Here is a 15,625-nt window from a genome sequence, read left to right as displayed (position 1 = left end):
CGATCCCGGGTCAGGGCACATTCCCCGGGGTTTGGGGCTCAATCTCCAGTAGGGGGCATTCACGAGGCAGCCAATCAATGATTCTTTCTCATCATTAATGTTTCTATCTCTCTCCCTTCCTCTCTGAAATCAATAACAAATATATTTTTTAATTTTTTTTTTAATTTTAAAGCAACTCCTTCTAGTCCCAGGGCTTGCAGAGGCCAAGAGGCTAGTCCTTCCCTCATATGCACGCCCCCACCAAGAGGTCTGCCGCTCCTCCAGCCAAAATCCTGTCCCCTCCCCTGCTTTACCCTTCCCCACAGCAAGGACTGCCAACTGACATACATAAACTGCATTTGGCTTTTTGTTTGTTTGTTTGTTTGTTGTCTTGTTGTCCCTCCTCCCTCCCCCATGTAAATGCCACAAGGGCCAAGATTTTTGTCTCTTTTTTATACTCTGCAAGCCCAGATCCAAGAACACTGTTTGGCACTTCATCGGTGCTTGGTCAATATTTGTTGGATGAATGGAAAGATACATCTCCATCCTCAACCCGAACACAAACATCACAACACTGATACCTCTATCTGGGCCTAATTCCTGGCTCATCTATTTCCTGTTAAAAATGATAATAATTGACTGTTAGCTGGTGATGAGCTTAAGGCATCAGCACTTTATAGAGAGGTATCTGCATTTTATAGGCGAGGTCTTTAGAAATGATCAGATCTTTCATTAGCAAATGGAGTGAAGCTATAATGGATGAATTATATGGGGGAGATATTTTTGGGCCCCCTCTGCCCCACTCAGGGTGCCTCAAAGCAGATAAATACCTAGAGGAGAGTCAGAACCCCAATCAAGCAGCCATCGGCCGCACCCCCCTCTGAAGCCCAGTTCTCAGTCCCTGGTTCCTGGGGAAGCTGCACCACTATCTGGCCCCTCTCCTTCCCCACCCAGCTCCCCACAGGAGGCCTCATTCTGTCTGTGTCCAGCCTGTAGGTCTGGAGGTGGAGCACAGGGGAGCAGGGCTCTCTAGGGCAACAGTTCCCAGCCAGGGCTGGGGGGCCCAGGCCACCGCTCCAGAGGTCCCTGGCATGTCAGGGAGTTGTTACTAGGCCCAAACAAGGGCCTGTAGAGTTCATAGGAACTTTGAAGGTCTTCTAACCTAGAATCTAGCTCTCTGATTTTGCAGATGGAAAAATAAGGCCCTGAGAGATTTGCCCAACACGCCACAGCCAGTCAGTGGCCAGGCAGGGAGTATAGCTCCCAGCTCAGGGCTCGGACTGGTGGCCCATACTTTCCCTCCTCGTGGACACATGAAGGTTAAGGGCACAGAGCTCAATCTCCATGCCCTATGCCCTGCTGCTGGCCTCGCTGCCTTGGCCATCAAAGGAATCCAAAGGCCTTTTTTTTTTTTTGGTGGGAGGGGGGAGCAGCTGTATTTTGTCGACTAGGAAGCAGGACCCTGAGTTAGGCCAGCTGAGCAAGAGGCAGGAATAAGAGAGTGCAGGTCGGCTGGCAGAATCTGACAGAGCCGTCTCTGCCTTAGGTTCAGGCTGGGTTCGGCTGGTCCATGAGGCCCCACTGGCCCTGTGGGCCTCTGACATTGGACCCCTGGCTGAGTGCTCCATGCCCGTGCTCTATGCCTGCGCGCCACACGCAGCCGGGCCCAGCTGAGCCCACCCCGGCTGGCCACGTTTCCATGACCCCTCCACTCCTCCACCCGCACCACCTCCCACCCACCAGACCCAGCCAAGTCCCCACTCCCTCTCAGCCAACTGTTCTGGAGAAAAGCAGGATTTTTCTCACTGGTTCTCAAGCATAAACCCAGGTTTAGACAAACCCACCTCCCAGGCCACCTGGCAGCCCTGGGTCCTGGCTTCCATAACCACTCTGCTTCTCTCAAGCCACAACCCCTTGAGGTGTCTCCTTCCTCTGTGACCAGGCAGGGGGTCTCATCCCAGCTGCTCCCACCCTGCCCCCCCCCCAGATACCTAGACAACTACCCCCACCACACTGGAGCCTCTGGCTCCTCACCCAGTCACCATCTCTGTTTGTCCCTTCGTTCGTTCACATCTTCTTGTCCAGATCCACCCCATTCTCCTCTCCACAATCCCCCTCCTGTCCACCAGCCCCTCCCCTGCCCTCGCCTCGTACACATGCGTGGACGGAGTTATGCTTGTCTGTAGGTGGAAGCAGGACCCTGGAGCCAGGTCTGGCTGCTGCCCTTGCTTTGGAGTTGCCTGCTGAGCACAGCAGCCCCGGGGTCAAGGGTAAAGTGAGCAAGGGGCTGCGTGGGGGTAGTGACAGGAGGAAAATGAAAAGGGAATAGGACTGCAGACATTCTTCCCGCATGGACCAGGGAGCCACCAGCAGAAAATGAACAGCTCGCGTGTGTAAGCTGCCCTTGATTAACCTGGGCCTCTGGCTCACACCCCTGGGCATTTGCTCGGGGACTTGCGTGGTGATGGAAGGAATCAAAAGCCATACTGAAGATGCTTTTTCGGATATTGATTTTAAGCTGTTTATTAAGAAACAAAAGACTAAGAAACAACCTTTGACCCTCCCACCCCCTCTCCTGCCCAAGAGAGCCAGACCGAGAAGCCTGCTTCCTGAAGGAGGTCCTAGGACACTGCCTTAGCCTAATGACGCATGGTCAACAAGAGGGTTCCGGCAGGTGCCTGTCAGCTCGGTAGCCCCGTGCCCATTGTGTCTGAGTCGGCCAGCAAGAATTGTCCTGCCACGCGGGTTCCGATCTTCCTCAACTACCTGTGAATCGCCACTTCTGAAATCTAATACCCCATTCTCTCCCTTTTCTCCTTTGTCCAAAATGCCCGGCATACCCAATGTTGGACTTTTCATGGCTGTATCATGTCTACGTGAATTCCCCAAGCGCACGTACTAAACTTTGATCTTTCTCCTGTTAGTCTGTCTCAGTTAATTGGGTTGTTGGCCCAGTCCAGAGGAACTTAGAAGGTGGGAGGAAAAGGATTAATATGTTTTAGCCCACATGACTTTGGGGAAAGGAAGAAAGCCTTGCTGAGAGATGGTAGGACCCTCCCCTTCATCCCTCCCCATCCACATAAAAGGTCACAAGTGATCTCCTGGCGGGCATCCCAAGTCTCAACATTAGTGATTTGTTGCTTTGCATTCAGCACAACTGTAAACAAATTCTCATAAAATATAAATGCATCGAAGAGGGATTAAAAACTAACTCGGCCTCAGTTTCCTTAAGTGGAGGATAAGGACTCAGGCACAAGGGTTGCTGAGGCCCCTTTTGGCTCAGACTTTCTGCTCCTTGAAATGTCAGGGGAGGGGGGTTTCTCAGCCTCCGGGGCATCTGGCCCGCAGGGGAATGGGGCTGAGGGTTGGAGATGGGCACAGGAGACGATGGGCATCCACCAGGGCAACTTACCAATTCCCAGTTCTATTCAGCTACGAAGTGTGCCCTGAGCCGCGGGCCCTGTGTGCCTCCTGCACCTGCAGGCCTGGCTGCCAGGCTTTAGGACACGTCGGAGGTGCAGCCCCAACCAAGCTCCTTACTCCACACCCAGGTCAGGGCCACTCTCACCTTTAGCGCCTCCTTCCTGCCACCACAGGGCCCTCCTGCCCCAGCAAGGCCAGGCCAGCTCCTTTCACCCTACTGGTCTCCCAAGGGTTACTAATCACTCATTACGAGGCTCCAAAAGCTAAGGGAGAGATTCCTGGAGTCAGTGGGGATGTTTCTGGACAGGAAGTCTTCCTAGGGCTCCACAAATCATTACATGCTGGGGAGCACCCAAATCCCCCATTCCAAATAAAGTGGGCTTCATTTATTCTTTCCATCAAGAAAGAGTATGACATGGCTGGCGCTGCTCAGTAGTTGAGTGTTGACCCAGGGACTAAGAGGTCACCAGTTGATTCCTGGTCAGGGGCGCATGCCCGGGTTGCAGGTTGTGGGCTCAGTCTCCAGTAGGGGGCATGCAGGAGGCAGGTTATCGATAATGTTTCTCTCTCATGGATGTTTCTATCTCTCTATCCCTCTCCCTTCCTCTCTCTCTCAAAATCAATGAACACATATTTTTAAAAAGAAGGAGTTGCCTGTACCTACCTGGTGCCAGGCATTGCATTAGGTGCGGGGGTACAGCGATAAATTAGATAAAGAATGAACGCCGCCCATAGGACGTCTGCAGTCTAGTGGGAGAGAAGGCAAACCTCCTTCAGTGTGCTCTCCACTCCGTCTGCCCCGTCCTCCCGGCCTCCTCCCCCAGGCTTGGAGGTGGGCACAGGGAGACAGGTGGGCTCCCCAGCGGCAGAGCAATGGCCCAGGCTGCGCACTGACCGCACCAGTGGGTGGGCCAGGCCAACCGGACCACCAGAAGCTCCTGCCCAGCAAGGCGCCTGCCCCGTGCCCCGGCGTGCCAGCTGCGGGCCATGCGCAGATGCAGCAGCTCAGATGAAAGGAAAAATCTGCCCTGTGGCTTTGGTTCTCCAGCCTGCTTCCAGCCAAAGGCCTTCCAGTCTAGAAAGCAGCTCTCCTTCCAAGCTCTCCCGTTTCTGGGCAAAATAGCGGGGGGGCAAGCCTGCTCTGCCCAGGTGTGCAGAGGCCCCGCCAGGAGCCACCCACCCTGGCCTTTGATGTTACTCCTCTCGCCTCTCCTGGAATGCTTTCCCACTTTTCTTCCTTCCTATCAAAGTCCTACTTCTCCTTCCCAAGTCCTCCCACTTCCACAAACCCTAAGTCCCCCCTCCACCTCCTGCACCCCACTAGTTCACTCTGCTTGTCCACATCTCCGTTTCTTGCTTGCGAAACAGGGACACCTTGCCCTGCTGGCCTTGTGGAGCCACTGGGAGGGGAGGGGAGGGGAGACGATGGGCAACGCTGCAGTTCTGTGTGCCAGGCACCGCTCTAGGTGATAGGCTTGTATTCACTCACTGTCTTCACAGCAAGCCTCTAAAAACATATCATTATCTCTGCCTTACAGATGTGGAAACACACAGATATGCGCGGAGACACACAGCTACGGAGCGGCAGGGCCAGAGCTTGGACACAGGTAGTCAGGCCCCTGAGCAGTCGGTACTGGAAAAAATGCTGTACGAACTCAAGAACAATCTTTTCCCAAACGCTGTTGCCCCAGGCCTTCCTTTAGTCCACCCCCCATTCAGCCCTCGCTGATTAGACTCCTGAAAGCACAAGGCTGACCCTGCCCTGGGGTGCAGGTCCCAGAATTACTCAACGCAGCCCTGGGACTCCAGCTTCCCCGCAAATCCCTCAGACCCCCTGCTTTCCTCTCCACTCCTTCTCCCAAACATGCCAGCCACCTCTGGCCCAGGAACCCAGGGCTGCAGAGTGGGAGGGAAGCAAGAAGGAGCCTGGAGACGGATGGGCCCGGCTCTGTGCTGGCCGGCATCTGGCCTAGGAGCTGAGGGTTGGAGCAGGGCGGTGATGTACAGCCACCTGCTCAGGGAAGCCAGCCTGATAGCTAATCGAATCAGGTTCCCCGACCAGGCCCCCGTTCTTCCACCTCCCCTACCCAGCTCACCGCCCTCCCCCTGCTTCCCAGCCCGGCCCTCCCTGCGTTCCCCAGCTGCCCCAGTTGATTTTATAAATGGCCCTGGCAGGAGGTGGGCACCTTGGCTAATTGAATCAGCGCCCACGAGGCAGGAGGCAGGCGGCTGGTTAGCATCACAGCTGAAAGGTGGTGGCAGCAACAGCTTGAGTGCAGCCATCAGGGAGGAGTCTGAGGGAGCAGAGAGGCCCAGGCAATCTGGGCCTGGGTCTATCCCGAAGCTCGAAAGTGGGACCTCGCCAGAGGGCCTGGCCTGGGAGCAGGCTCAGGGGGGACCACAGGCCAACACACACACACACACACACACACACACACACACACACACCATGCCCATGCTCTGGAAAAAGAAAATACAAGAGGAGGCAAAAGAGAGCGAAGAAAAGAAGCAGAAGAACGATAAGGTATGCTCACATGTGCACGGCCGCAGTTATGTGAATCTGGGTACATAGCTCTATCATGGGCTCAGTCACCCGGCAGGTCTTACCTGCCCTGACGCAACCTCTGCATAGTAATTAGCAAATGAAACAGTGTCCTGGCCACAGCAAGGCTGCTCCTGGAATCGACAGCAGCTGGGTAGCAGACAGATCCTGGAGCTGAGACCCTTTCTTCGTCCTTGGTCTTACTTTGCCCCATGGCTTTTGAAACCAGTCTGTCTCCTTACTTATGAGTTTGCCCCTCGACAGCCAAGGAGGGCTTTTCCTCTGTGCTTGTTGGAGGAGATGGATCCCTAAGGCTCACGCCTTTAAGAATCCACCCAGCAACCATCTCTGCAGACCAGCTCTGCATGTGGGCTCCACGGGGTAAGGACAGGTCTTCCCCAGCCCCACCCCACCCCTCACCTCCCCCCCCCCACCCCACCTCCCACCCCTGGGCTCCTCAGCTCTGGGCGGGGCTCCTAGGGGGAATGAACTAAGAAGTGATGTGGGTGACACAGCGATGGTGCGGTTAAGGGTGGCCGCGCTGGTGCTGACACAGAGGTCTGCAGGATGACCCACCCACCGGGTCATGTCTTCTGAGAGGGCCCCTGGCAGTGTGGTCAGCGTCCTCGACAACTGTCTCAAGGGCTTTCATCACCCTTCCCAAGTTCCCCAAATGCTCCACTTCCCCGAACCAGCCACCCTCGCCCACCTTTCCTTGCAGCACCAATCTCCCACTTCCCCTTTCCAGCAAAGCCAGCATCAGAACAAAGCATTCAGAAAGTCCCGGGGTCTTGAGGTGGAGGAGAGGGGAGAAGGGCAAGTTTCAGCTCAGGGTCTCATACTCCCGGGAGGCAGCATCCACAAGTAGGATGCTGAGGATCTGAAGGAGAAGCTCTGAAATGCAGATTCCTCAAGTCCTCCTCCATTAAGGTCATAAAAAAACATTGATGTTCCCTCCTTCAGGGTCCAGCCAGAAGGCGTGACAGCAGATAGGACCCCAGCAGCCTTTTCCACAGGCTAACACTGCCCCCTGCTGGGCTGAGCTGGAACGTCCACCTCAGGTGCTACTGACAAATGAGAAACGAGGCATCTTTGCCTTAGAGCCCCGCCAAGCACCACCCCTGGCCTGGACGGGGGAGGACTGAAAGCCCTAGGGGCAGTGTATTCTGGGGGTAGGCCCAGGTGGTGGCAGCAGGAACGGCCCTTTTGCACAGACAAAAGAGCCGGGCCTTCCCGTCTCCAGCCTACTCTCCTGCGAGCAAAGGCACTGAGAGACACAGCTTCCATCACAGCGCCCCTGGGAGGCTGTGGCCATGCTTAGGTTTCCAGCTCATCCCCTCCCACCCAGAGCCCCTTTCCACCTGCTTCGAGCGCTCCTCTGGCTGGAGAGAGTGAAGCCAGCTTACCCTAAACACATCAGAAACCACGCTCTCCTTCTTTCCAAAACCTGGATCTCTAGAAACCCGATTTCTCTGCGTTCAACATCCAACAGACTCAGAGATCCACAGGCCCTGTCTCTACAGCGTCTTTTGAATCCACGGTCTTTTCTGAGTTCCTCTTACAGTTCGGCCCCGGCCCACGCTGTACCCGGGCCATTTCCACGGGGTTTTTGCCCCCGTGTGCCGCTCTTATGGGACTCTAGCGAGAAGCCCTGTCGCTCCCCCTCCCTCTAATCACGTACAGACGACTCCACCCCGAGGCTGGAGCCCCTTCCCAACCAGAGGGCCGCCTGCTCCCTCCACATGAATGGCGAGCTCTTTGCCGAGTCCGTCCGCACCTTCCCCGACCTCCACTCGTGCTGGCTTTTCTACCCAGGATGCTCTCTTCTTGTCCTTCATCTTCACCCAGTCCCTCCCTCTTGAAGGTCCACCTCAAATGCCACCTGCCATAGGAAGCCTTTCTGGGTCCCCCAGTGAACCCAGAGGTATCTCCTCTGACCCCACGGCCCTGAGCCACCCTAGGGTACGTAAGTCCTCCTCTCGTGACAGACGTCCATGTCCTTGTCGCCACTCCCTCTGGCCTGTAAGCCTCTCAAGACCAGGGCAGTCCGGAGCCTACGAACGGTGCTCCGTGATGCTGGCTGGTTGGCTGGTTTTGATGAAGAGAGTGCACGCCCCGACCTGCGGGCGAGTGGGACCCAGGCCTGTGGAGAATGACAGGGCAGGACGGGTTCTCAAGCCCATGTGACGGGACCCCCTCCTGCTACAAAGAGAGCAGGTGTCCACGAGGGCGGGCGAGGGGTGGAGTGGGATCCCCCCTTTCTCATGCAGGAGGGGCTCAAAACTGCCAACTGGCTCCTGTCCTCCAGTCTAGCTCTTTGCACAGACACCCACTCCCCAGCATTTTCAGGTGTTGACCCTACGCCCGGAAAAGGGCTAGTTAGAGATGCCTGAACATCTCTCCCGGGGTGGCCTGACTTCTGCAGATCCGGACTCGGAGGCTTGGGACCGGAGGGGACACTGCCGCCGGGCGAGGGGTCTGGGTCGCCAAAAGAAGTGCTCCTTCCCCACGAGGCTGCAGCCGCCCCATCCCCGCCCACAGCACTCGCCACACAAAAGCACTTCAGGAAGGTTTAATGCCACAGAGAAGTCCGACACCCACGAGCCTGGAGGCCTGCGCAAGCCGGGGAGCCAGCCGTTTGCTGACATCCTTCTCTCTGCTGTCCCGAATGCCTGAGATTCCCTTAGGCTCCGGAAAGGACAAGAGGAAGTGGGAAAGGGTGGGAGGTGGGTGGGTCTCTTCAGGGCATTCTTCCTGCTTCGGGATTGTGACTCACGCAGCAGACCCAGCAGGCCCCGGTCCTCGGGTTGTGCGAGGAGCGGAGGGAGGCTCCTGGGACGAGGTGGGCAGGAGGAGTCATCGGCAGCAGCTAGAAGGGAGGCCTGCCTTCCCTCTCCCACTCCTTCTCACCAGCCTCCAGCCCCTTCCTGGTACGCCCGCCTCAGTGCTGGCATTCAGTGGGGTCCAGACACCCTGCCCACCGTCACTTCGGGCCTTTCTTAAGTATGACATTGTCATACTCGGTTTCCCGGGGCAGCCCGGAGGCAGCAAAGACCTGCCCCACTGGGTAGTTGTGCTGGGGGTCGCTGGGGTCTCTGTCGGCTGTGGCCTGCCTCCTCCAGGCCTCACCCCGGGGTTCCTGTGGGCTGTCGTACAGGGACAGGACCGCCACGCCCTCGGGCTCATCATATATGTGGTCGGATCGTGAAGGCGGGTGCTCCTCGATGCTGTCATACAGAGGGTCAGCCCGGGGCTGGGGAGGCACCACCAGGATGCCCCTCAAGCTCTTCCCCAGGTTTCGGGCCACCGCATCGAAGGGCACTGCATATTCCCCCTCCGGGCGCGGCCGGGAGGCGGGTGCAGGGGCGCTGGGTGAAGGCGGTGGCAGTGAGTCGTGGGGCCGAGAGTACGGGCTCTCAGGCCGGGGCAGCACTGCTGGGGCTGGGGCTGTGGCTGGGGCTGGGGCTGCGGCTGGGGCTGGGGCTGGGGCTGCGGCTGGGGCTGGCTGGGTTTGCGGCCCAGGCGGGGGCACACTCTTCTGGGCGGAGATGGCCTCTTCCAGGGCCAAAAAGATCTCATTGCCCTGCCGGGTTTCGAACTCAAAGTTGCCCTCTCCAGAGACGCACCGCCGCCCTGCCTCGAAGGAAAAGGTTACCTGGGTGGCGGGGGGAGGGGAGACGATTGGCTAGGTCAGGGCTGCTTCCCCTGGACCGAGCTCCGAGCTCCGAGACTCCAACCCATCACGTCCAGCCTACCCAGCTGTTTCTGCTCCCTTCCTCCGTGTTTCTCCTTCAGACAAAGCCCTCTCTCTCCTCTCCCTTCATCCTCCCTCCTCCATCCAAGTGTGGAGCTGGGCACATACTTCACCTCAGTAACGCCTGCCCCTCGGACTGCTCCCCCTCCGGGCCTCCTTTCCTGCTCCGCCACCCCCCACCTGCTCTCTCCCCTTCTCACATCTAAGCCTCTTCTTCGCTTCCACTCTGTCTCCCCCTTCGGGCCTTTCTCCCCTTTCCCTCCTCCTCCCATGCGTCCTCACAGGGCCCCTGGCGTCTCCCTGACCATCTCCCCCACCCTCACCCTTCCCCTCCACATCTGCTGCAGCCCCCCACGCCCCCCCACCCCCGCCGCTCACCTTGTCGCGCCCAAAGCGCCGCAGGAACCTGTAGGGCCAGTCGTACAAAAGGGCGCGCGGCTCCGGGCCCCCCCACAGCTCCAGGGCACCCTTTCCAATCCGGAGGGTGTAGGCCCCCCGGAGCCGGCACCTCTCACTGGCCTCCGTGGGTCTCATGGTCACAGCAAACTCCTTGCAGGAGGCCCCTGGGGAGGAGGGGAGAGAAGTGTTAAAGGGGGGCACTGCCGGCCTCAGCCTGCCCGGCTCTCAGGGAGCAACCAGCGGTCATAGAAGAGTGGCATTCCCTCCCCATGACCTGCTCTGTGCCAGGTCACACTCCCCCAAATGCCAGGTACCGCCCCCGACCCCAGCAGGCACCCTGCCCCAGCCACATGCACCCCAACCTCGCGCCCACATCCTTCCGACCTGTTGCCAGAGCCACAGCCTTGTCTTTTCTGTCTCATCTCTCTCCCCCCGACCCAGCCGCCCCCATCCCTACTGTCTCAGCTGCAGGTGCACCTGGCCCTGCCCTCCCCGCTCTCAGCCTCCTCACCCACTGCCCATGCCACCGCGCCCTCTGCGGGGTGGAGACGGGATGCCCTGTATCCTGCTCCTCCCGCCCACACCCCCCACCCAGAGGACCCGACAGATCGCAAGAGGGGGAGGGGTGCCTTGTCAGCAGAAGCCTCCCACAGGACACCTTCAAGCCACAGAAAGAAAGCCTTTCTTGTTTTCCAGAACTTGCTCAGGTCCTAACGACAGAGGGTTCTAGAGCAGCACCTTCCGTGGACCCCTCAGCCCTGCCCTCTCCCACCAGCAGGGCCTGGGCACGCGGGAGGGAACCCGCGGGGAAGGGCTGGCAGTCTAGGCAGCCAGGCTCCTCCACCTTGGCCAGGCCCGGAAGCGATGCGGAGAGGCCGATAAGGGGGCTGGCCGGGCTGGGGACAACCACAAGCAGGAAGACGCGCCTGCTGGCCCACACCTCCTCCCACCACGCCCTGGGAGGGCGGCAGCCCCCTCACCTGTGGTCGTGCTGCTGTACAGCTCATTCTCCTCCATGCAGGGCCCGCTGCCCTTCCCCTCCGGCCCCGGCAGCTCCTTCCGCTGGCCCTGGGGAACAGGCCGGTCTCGCCATGTCACCAAGCCCAAGCCCCACCTCTGGCCCGGGGTTTCTTTCAGGACACGCTCAGCCTGCTGCCCCGTCTGCATTCCGGATTGGGGTCACCCCTCCAAGGCCCTGCCCCCAACACCCTGGCCTTGGCTCTTACACCTCCTGCCCCCCCGCCTGGCCCCTTCTGCACCCCTGGACAGCTCACCGGGAAGGCGAGGAGGCAGATGGCCTGCATCCAGTTGCTACGCTCGGCAGTGGGGGCCGCCAGCAGGTACAGGCGCTCCCTGGTCTCCAGGAAGAAGGTGCTGGTGTCCCTGGGGCCGCTGGCCTCGCCGCTGGCCTCCGTCACCCGCAGACAGTCACTGAGGCGGATCACCCTCCGGGCAGCCTCTCCCCGGCGCGGCTTCTCCGGGCCCTCCTGGAGCTCCAGCCGGGCCAGGGCGCAGCCCGACTGTCCATACAGCACAGCCCCGAACCGGCGCCATTTCTGAGCCCAGATGCATGGCAGGGAGGCGCCGAGATGGAGCCAACCAGAGATGGAGAGATGGTGACCAAAGGGGAGTGGAGGATCTATGGGAAGGGGTTGGGGCAGCAACTTGGGGCCCAGGAGACCCCAGGAAGCAAGCTGGGGCCTGAGGAATTAGAAAGCATTGGAGCTGGAAATCCACCACCAGCCGCCAGGAAGACGCCGGAGATGACAGCAGAGAGAGAGCAGGAGGCCGGAAAAGCACAGTGAAGGTGGACTTCGAGGAGGCCAGGCGGGCCGACCCAGGAGATCCACATGGGAGAGGGGAAAGCTTGTGAGTCGCTGGTGCCCAGGAGGGAGGAGGACAGCGCCAGGGCCCAGATGCAGACCAGCATCTCGCTCTGTAGAAGGCCTTCGCTCCAGGAACTTCAGGCGGCCCTCCGAATCTTCCCACCTCATCTCTTGCCAGGATGGACAGAAAGGGAGGGCAGGAGAGAGAGAGGAGGGGAAGGAGGGAAGAGGAGAGGAGAGGAGAGGAGAGGAGAGGAGAGGAGAGGAGAGGAGAGGAGAGGAGAGGAGAGGAGAGGAGAGGAGAGGAGAGGAGAGGAGAGGAGAGGAGAGGAGAGCCCTGTGTGGATCAGCTGAGGGAAGGGGACTTCCTCATTTAAGGAGGCCAAAGAAGAAGGAGGAGGTTGCACACACTGGGGCTCCGCTCAAGCTTAGCACCAGCCAAACCTACCCCAGTGGGGCAGAGAAGGAGGAACCGCCACAGCAATCCTGCCTTATCCGCTCCGCTGTTTCTTCCATTGCCTTCCAAGGTGTCCCCGTGAGAAGCCACCACAGACAGAGCGAGAGAGGCAAGAGAGGGAGCTAGAGCCTTCCTTTACCCACCACCCCTCCTCCCCCCGCCACCCCGCCCGCCCGGGGAGCAGCATCAGCAAAGAGCACAGTTTGGGGCCGGCCTGGGGAGGCCAGGCGAGCAGCTGCTAAGGAAGGAGCCCTCCCAAGCCAAGCTCTGGGTCTAACGTGGTGGATGGTACAGTCCCCCCGACCCTGAAAGGGTTTGGGGACCTTGGGCGCACCCCTCTCCTCCCCAGGAACTTCTGGCAGCCCCCAGCCCAGCCCACCTCCTCCTCCTACCTTTCCAAACGTCTGCTGCTGCTGAAGGTACAGGAAGCCCTGCTTCACCGCCACGTCTTCCATCCTCCCACCATGGCGGGCCCTGCCCTGCAGCTCGCTCCTTCCACTCCCGCCCTCTTTCTCTCCTCTCTGCCCTGTGTGTTCCCCCTTCTCTCAAGTTCATTTCCTCTCTGCCTAGAGTTCTCTGCACTATTCTAGTCTGCTTGATGACGACAGGCTGATAAGCCCTGTGGTTTCTTGCTCTGTGTGTGTGTGTTTTTTCTTTTTGATGAGTGAGTTTCACACTCAAGCTTCCTGCATTTTCAGTCAGTGAGAGATAATTTCCACACAGCCCAATTCCAGCTCTCTGGGGAGCAACCACTCGGGTCCAAAAGCTGGCGTGGAAAAGTCACCAACGGAGAGTGGCTGACCCCCGGGGAACAAAGAGACCCAGAAACCAACTCTGACAGTAAAGCCAATAGCAAAGGCCCCACACTCAAACTGGTGTTCCACATGGCAGGCTGGAAGAGAACCTAGAAATCAACCAGCCCAACCCCTAGTTTAAAAATGAGAGCCCTGGCCGGGTTGGCTCAATGGATAGAATCATCCGCCCTACCGACTAAAGGGTCCCGGGTTCAATTCCAGCCAAGGGCAGGTGCCGGGGTTGCAGGCTCAATCTCCAGTAGGGGGTGTGCAGGAGGCAGCCAATCAATGATTCTCTCTCATCATTGATATTTCTCTCTCTCTCTCTCTCCCTCTCCCTTCCTCTCTGAAATCAATAAAAATATTTTTAAATAAATAAATAAAAATGAGGAGACAGGTTCAGGAAGGTCGGGGGGGACATGTTCAAGGCCACCAAACCAGAACCCAAGCCTCTCGACTCCGTGAGAGCTGAGTCACACACACCACCAGCCCACCAGGCACATGACAGCTCATCACTTTCACACACACTCTTTCTCTCCATAGAGGACAACACACCCTTACATCGCCTCCTTGAGGTTCCAGACATATGCACATCCCCAAGCACACTGCGCTCCCAGGGCACATCTAAACTGGTGGCCTTACCATCTCTCCAGACTTTGTGAGCATTATAAGGACACTGAGTTTCATCTAGAGATTATCTTTTGAAGTTACAATAGCAATCTCTTATATTTAAAAAAAAAATACTTCACAGTTGCCAAAATTCCCAGACACACACTGTTACCTGCCACACTGCCTAGCTCTGGAGGAAGGAAGGGCAAGTATGAACACACCCGCTTGCAACTCTGCTCCTGAGGTCACGGGGCTGATGGGGGCAGAGGAGGAAGTTCTGGGGCTTCTGATCTTTAATTCAACGGTCCCTTTCCTGCTGTCCCCTTCGTGGCATCGACTCCATGCAAGAAGGTAGGTACATTTTTTAGGGAAATCTAAGGTTCCCAGAGAATTTTTAACTCAGAGCCAGAAGGTTTTAAGAAGCAATCTGATGGAGGCATGATGCAGAAATGTTGGGGGAATGGGAGAATTAGACCAGCATTCTTGGGGGAACCCCATAATGGGGGCTCTGTAACTGGGCCATTTCCTCTACCACCTGCGGTTCAATTGCCTTGGGAAGGAGAGCAGAGCAGTGCACACCCCAGGTCTTCTGCTTACACGCAGTGTGCTTTATCAAAACAGTGTTAGCCCTGGCCGGTGGATACAGTGTCAGTGGACAGAGCATCAGCCCATGGACTAAAGGGTCCCGGGTTCGATTTCCATCAAGGGCACATACCTTGGTTGCAGGCTCTAAACCCAGCCCCAGTTCATGGCTCATTCAGGAAGCAACCCATCGATGTGTCTCTCTCACATCCATATTTCTCTCTCTGTCTCTCCCCCTCCTCTCCATTCTTTCTAAAAGTCAATGGAAAAATATCCTCAGGTAAGGATTAAAAATAAATAAATAAAACAGCTTTAAAAGTTGGCTGTTAGGAGCTCTTGGAGGAAAGGTCAGAGTCACAGAAAGCTCATATGGCACTCAGGCCTGCTGCCTGGGCTCCTACAGGTTGACCCAGAGACCTTGGTCAGCGGAGAACCAAGGATGCTGGTGTGGGGAAAGGTCCTGGGGACGTCTCTCCAGTCCCCAAGGAGAGACATTTCCCGAGAGCTGTGTGGTCATTGGCCGACATCAGCATCTCCTATAGAGAGAGGAGGGCTTTTAGGGCCATCCCAGGGGCCGACAGAGCAGTGCCTTTCAAACCCATGTGCAGATCTTGTTCAAAGTACCTATTCTGATACAGGTTTGGAGTGAGACCTGAGATGCTGATGCTGCTGGTGAGTGGACCAGACCTCACTTGGAGTAGCAAGACAATAGGTGTTCCCCCCACCCCTCTGATGCCTTCCCCTAAGGTAAACGGGCACTTTCCACTGGGAACCACAGGGGGGCACCCGAGCTCACCGGACGACTGGAAAGCTATTTAAGCGAGGAGCCCTAGGTATTCCAGACACCCCCATGCCCTCCCTTGCCCGAGGCAGCTGGAGAAATTCGTTTCCTGTGGCTGTTGTCTGCAGAAGATAGGGCAGCAGGAGTGTCCTAAGAGCAACACTCCTCCGGGCACTTCCCAGTGCCTTGCAGAAGTATTAACCCCAATACCTTCTGCCCCAGCCATAGGTGAACCCAGGTACCAGTGACGAAAAGAGAAACCATTGTACAGGAAAGGGCCCGGTGTTTATCCAGAGGCACGGGTGAGGTGCGGGGTGCCCCTAGCTTCTCTTTTTGCTTTGTAGTCTAGGATGGGACACCCCTCACCTCCTCACCCTATTGGTTCCTGACGGTGGGGGAGGGAAGACAATACCAGTCTTGAGTTTCATTGTTATAACCCTCGCTCTTTCTCCGTTAAATATATCATGTGGTATGCTTTA

The 15,625-nt window shown here is 57.6% G+C and overlaps 1 protein-coding gene across 2 annotated transcripts; it reads right to left on the bottom strand.

The window, feature by feature from the left end:
• Nucleotides 1–8,508: 8,508 nt before the first annotated feature.
• DOK2 (docking protein 2) lies at nt 8,509–13,255 on the bottom strand. 2 transcript variants are annotated; one of them, XM_059696046.1, is made up of 5 exons: nt 12,773–13,255; nt 11,372–11,653; nt 11,078–11,165; nt 10,077–10,261; nt 8,509–9,599 (listed from the first exon to the last, which is right to left on the bottom strand). In XM_059696046.1, exons 1-5 carry the CDS (start codon nt 12,833–12,835, stop codon nt 8,928–8,930), a joined length of 1,290 nt encoding a protein of 429 aa, XP_059552029.1. In that variant the 5' UTR covers nt 12,836–13,255; the 3' UTR covers nt 8,509–8,927. The 2 variants fall into 2 exon arrangements, with proteins under 2 accessions (XP_059552029.1, XP_059552030.1); XM_059696047.1 differs by lacking the exons at nt 11,078–11,165; nt 12,773–13,255 and having other exon boundaries at nt 11,372–11,504.
• Between the last annotated feature and the right edge of the window lie 2,370 nt (nt 13,256–15,625).

The sequence above is a fragment of the Myotis daubentonii genome, chromosome 5 (genome assembly GCF_963259705.1).
Source record: "Myotis daubentonii chromosome 5, mMyoDau2.1, whole genome shotgun sequence".
NCBI classification, from domain to species: Eukaryota; Metazoa; Chordata; class Mammalia; order Chiroptera; family Vespertilionidae; genus Myotis; species Myotis daubentonii.
The sequence above is the reverse complement of the archived record's forward strand: the minus strand, read 5'-3'. Positions and strand labels throughout refer to the sequence as shown.

Excerpts from the sequence above, each read along its gene's own strand:
- DOK2 (XM_059696046.1), bottom strand. The coding sequence starts at position 12,835 with ATGGAAGACGTGGCGGTGAAGCAGGGCTTCCTGTACCTTCAGCAGCAG. Across the intron at positions 11,654-12,772 it reads AGCAGCAGACGTTTGGAAAG|AAATGGCGCCGGTTCGGGGC; the intron begins GTAGGAGGAGGA and ends ATCTGGGCTCAG. Across the intron at positions 11,166-11,371 it reads TCTGCCTCCTCGCCTTCCCG|GGCCAGCGGAAGGAGCTGCC; the intron begins GTGAGCTGTCCA and ends CCTGTTCCCCAG.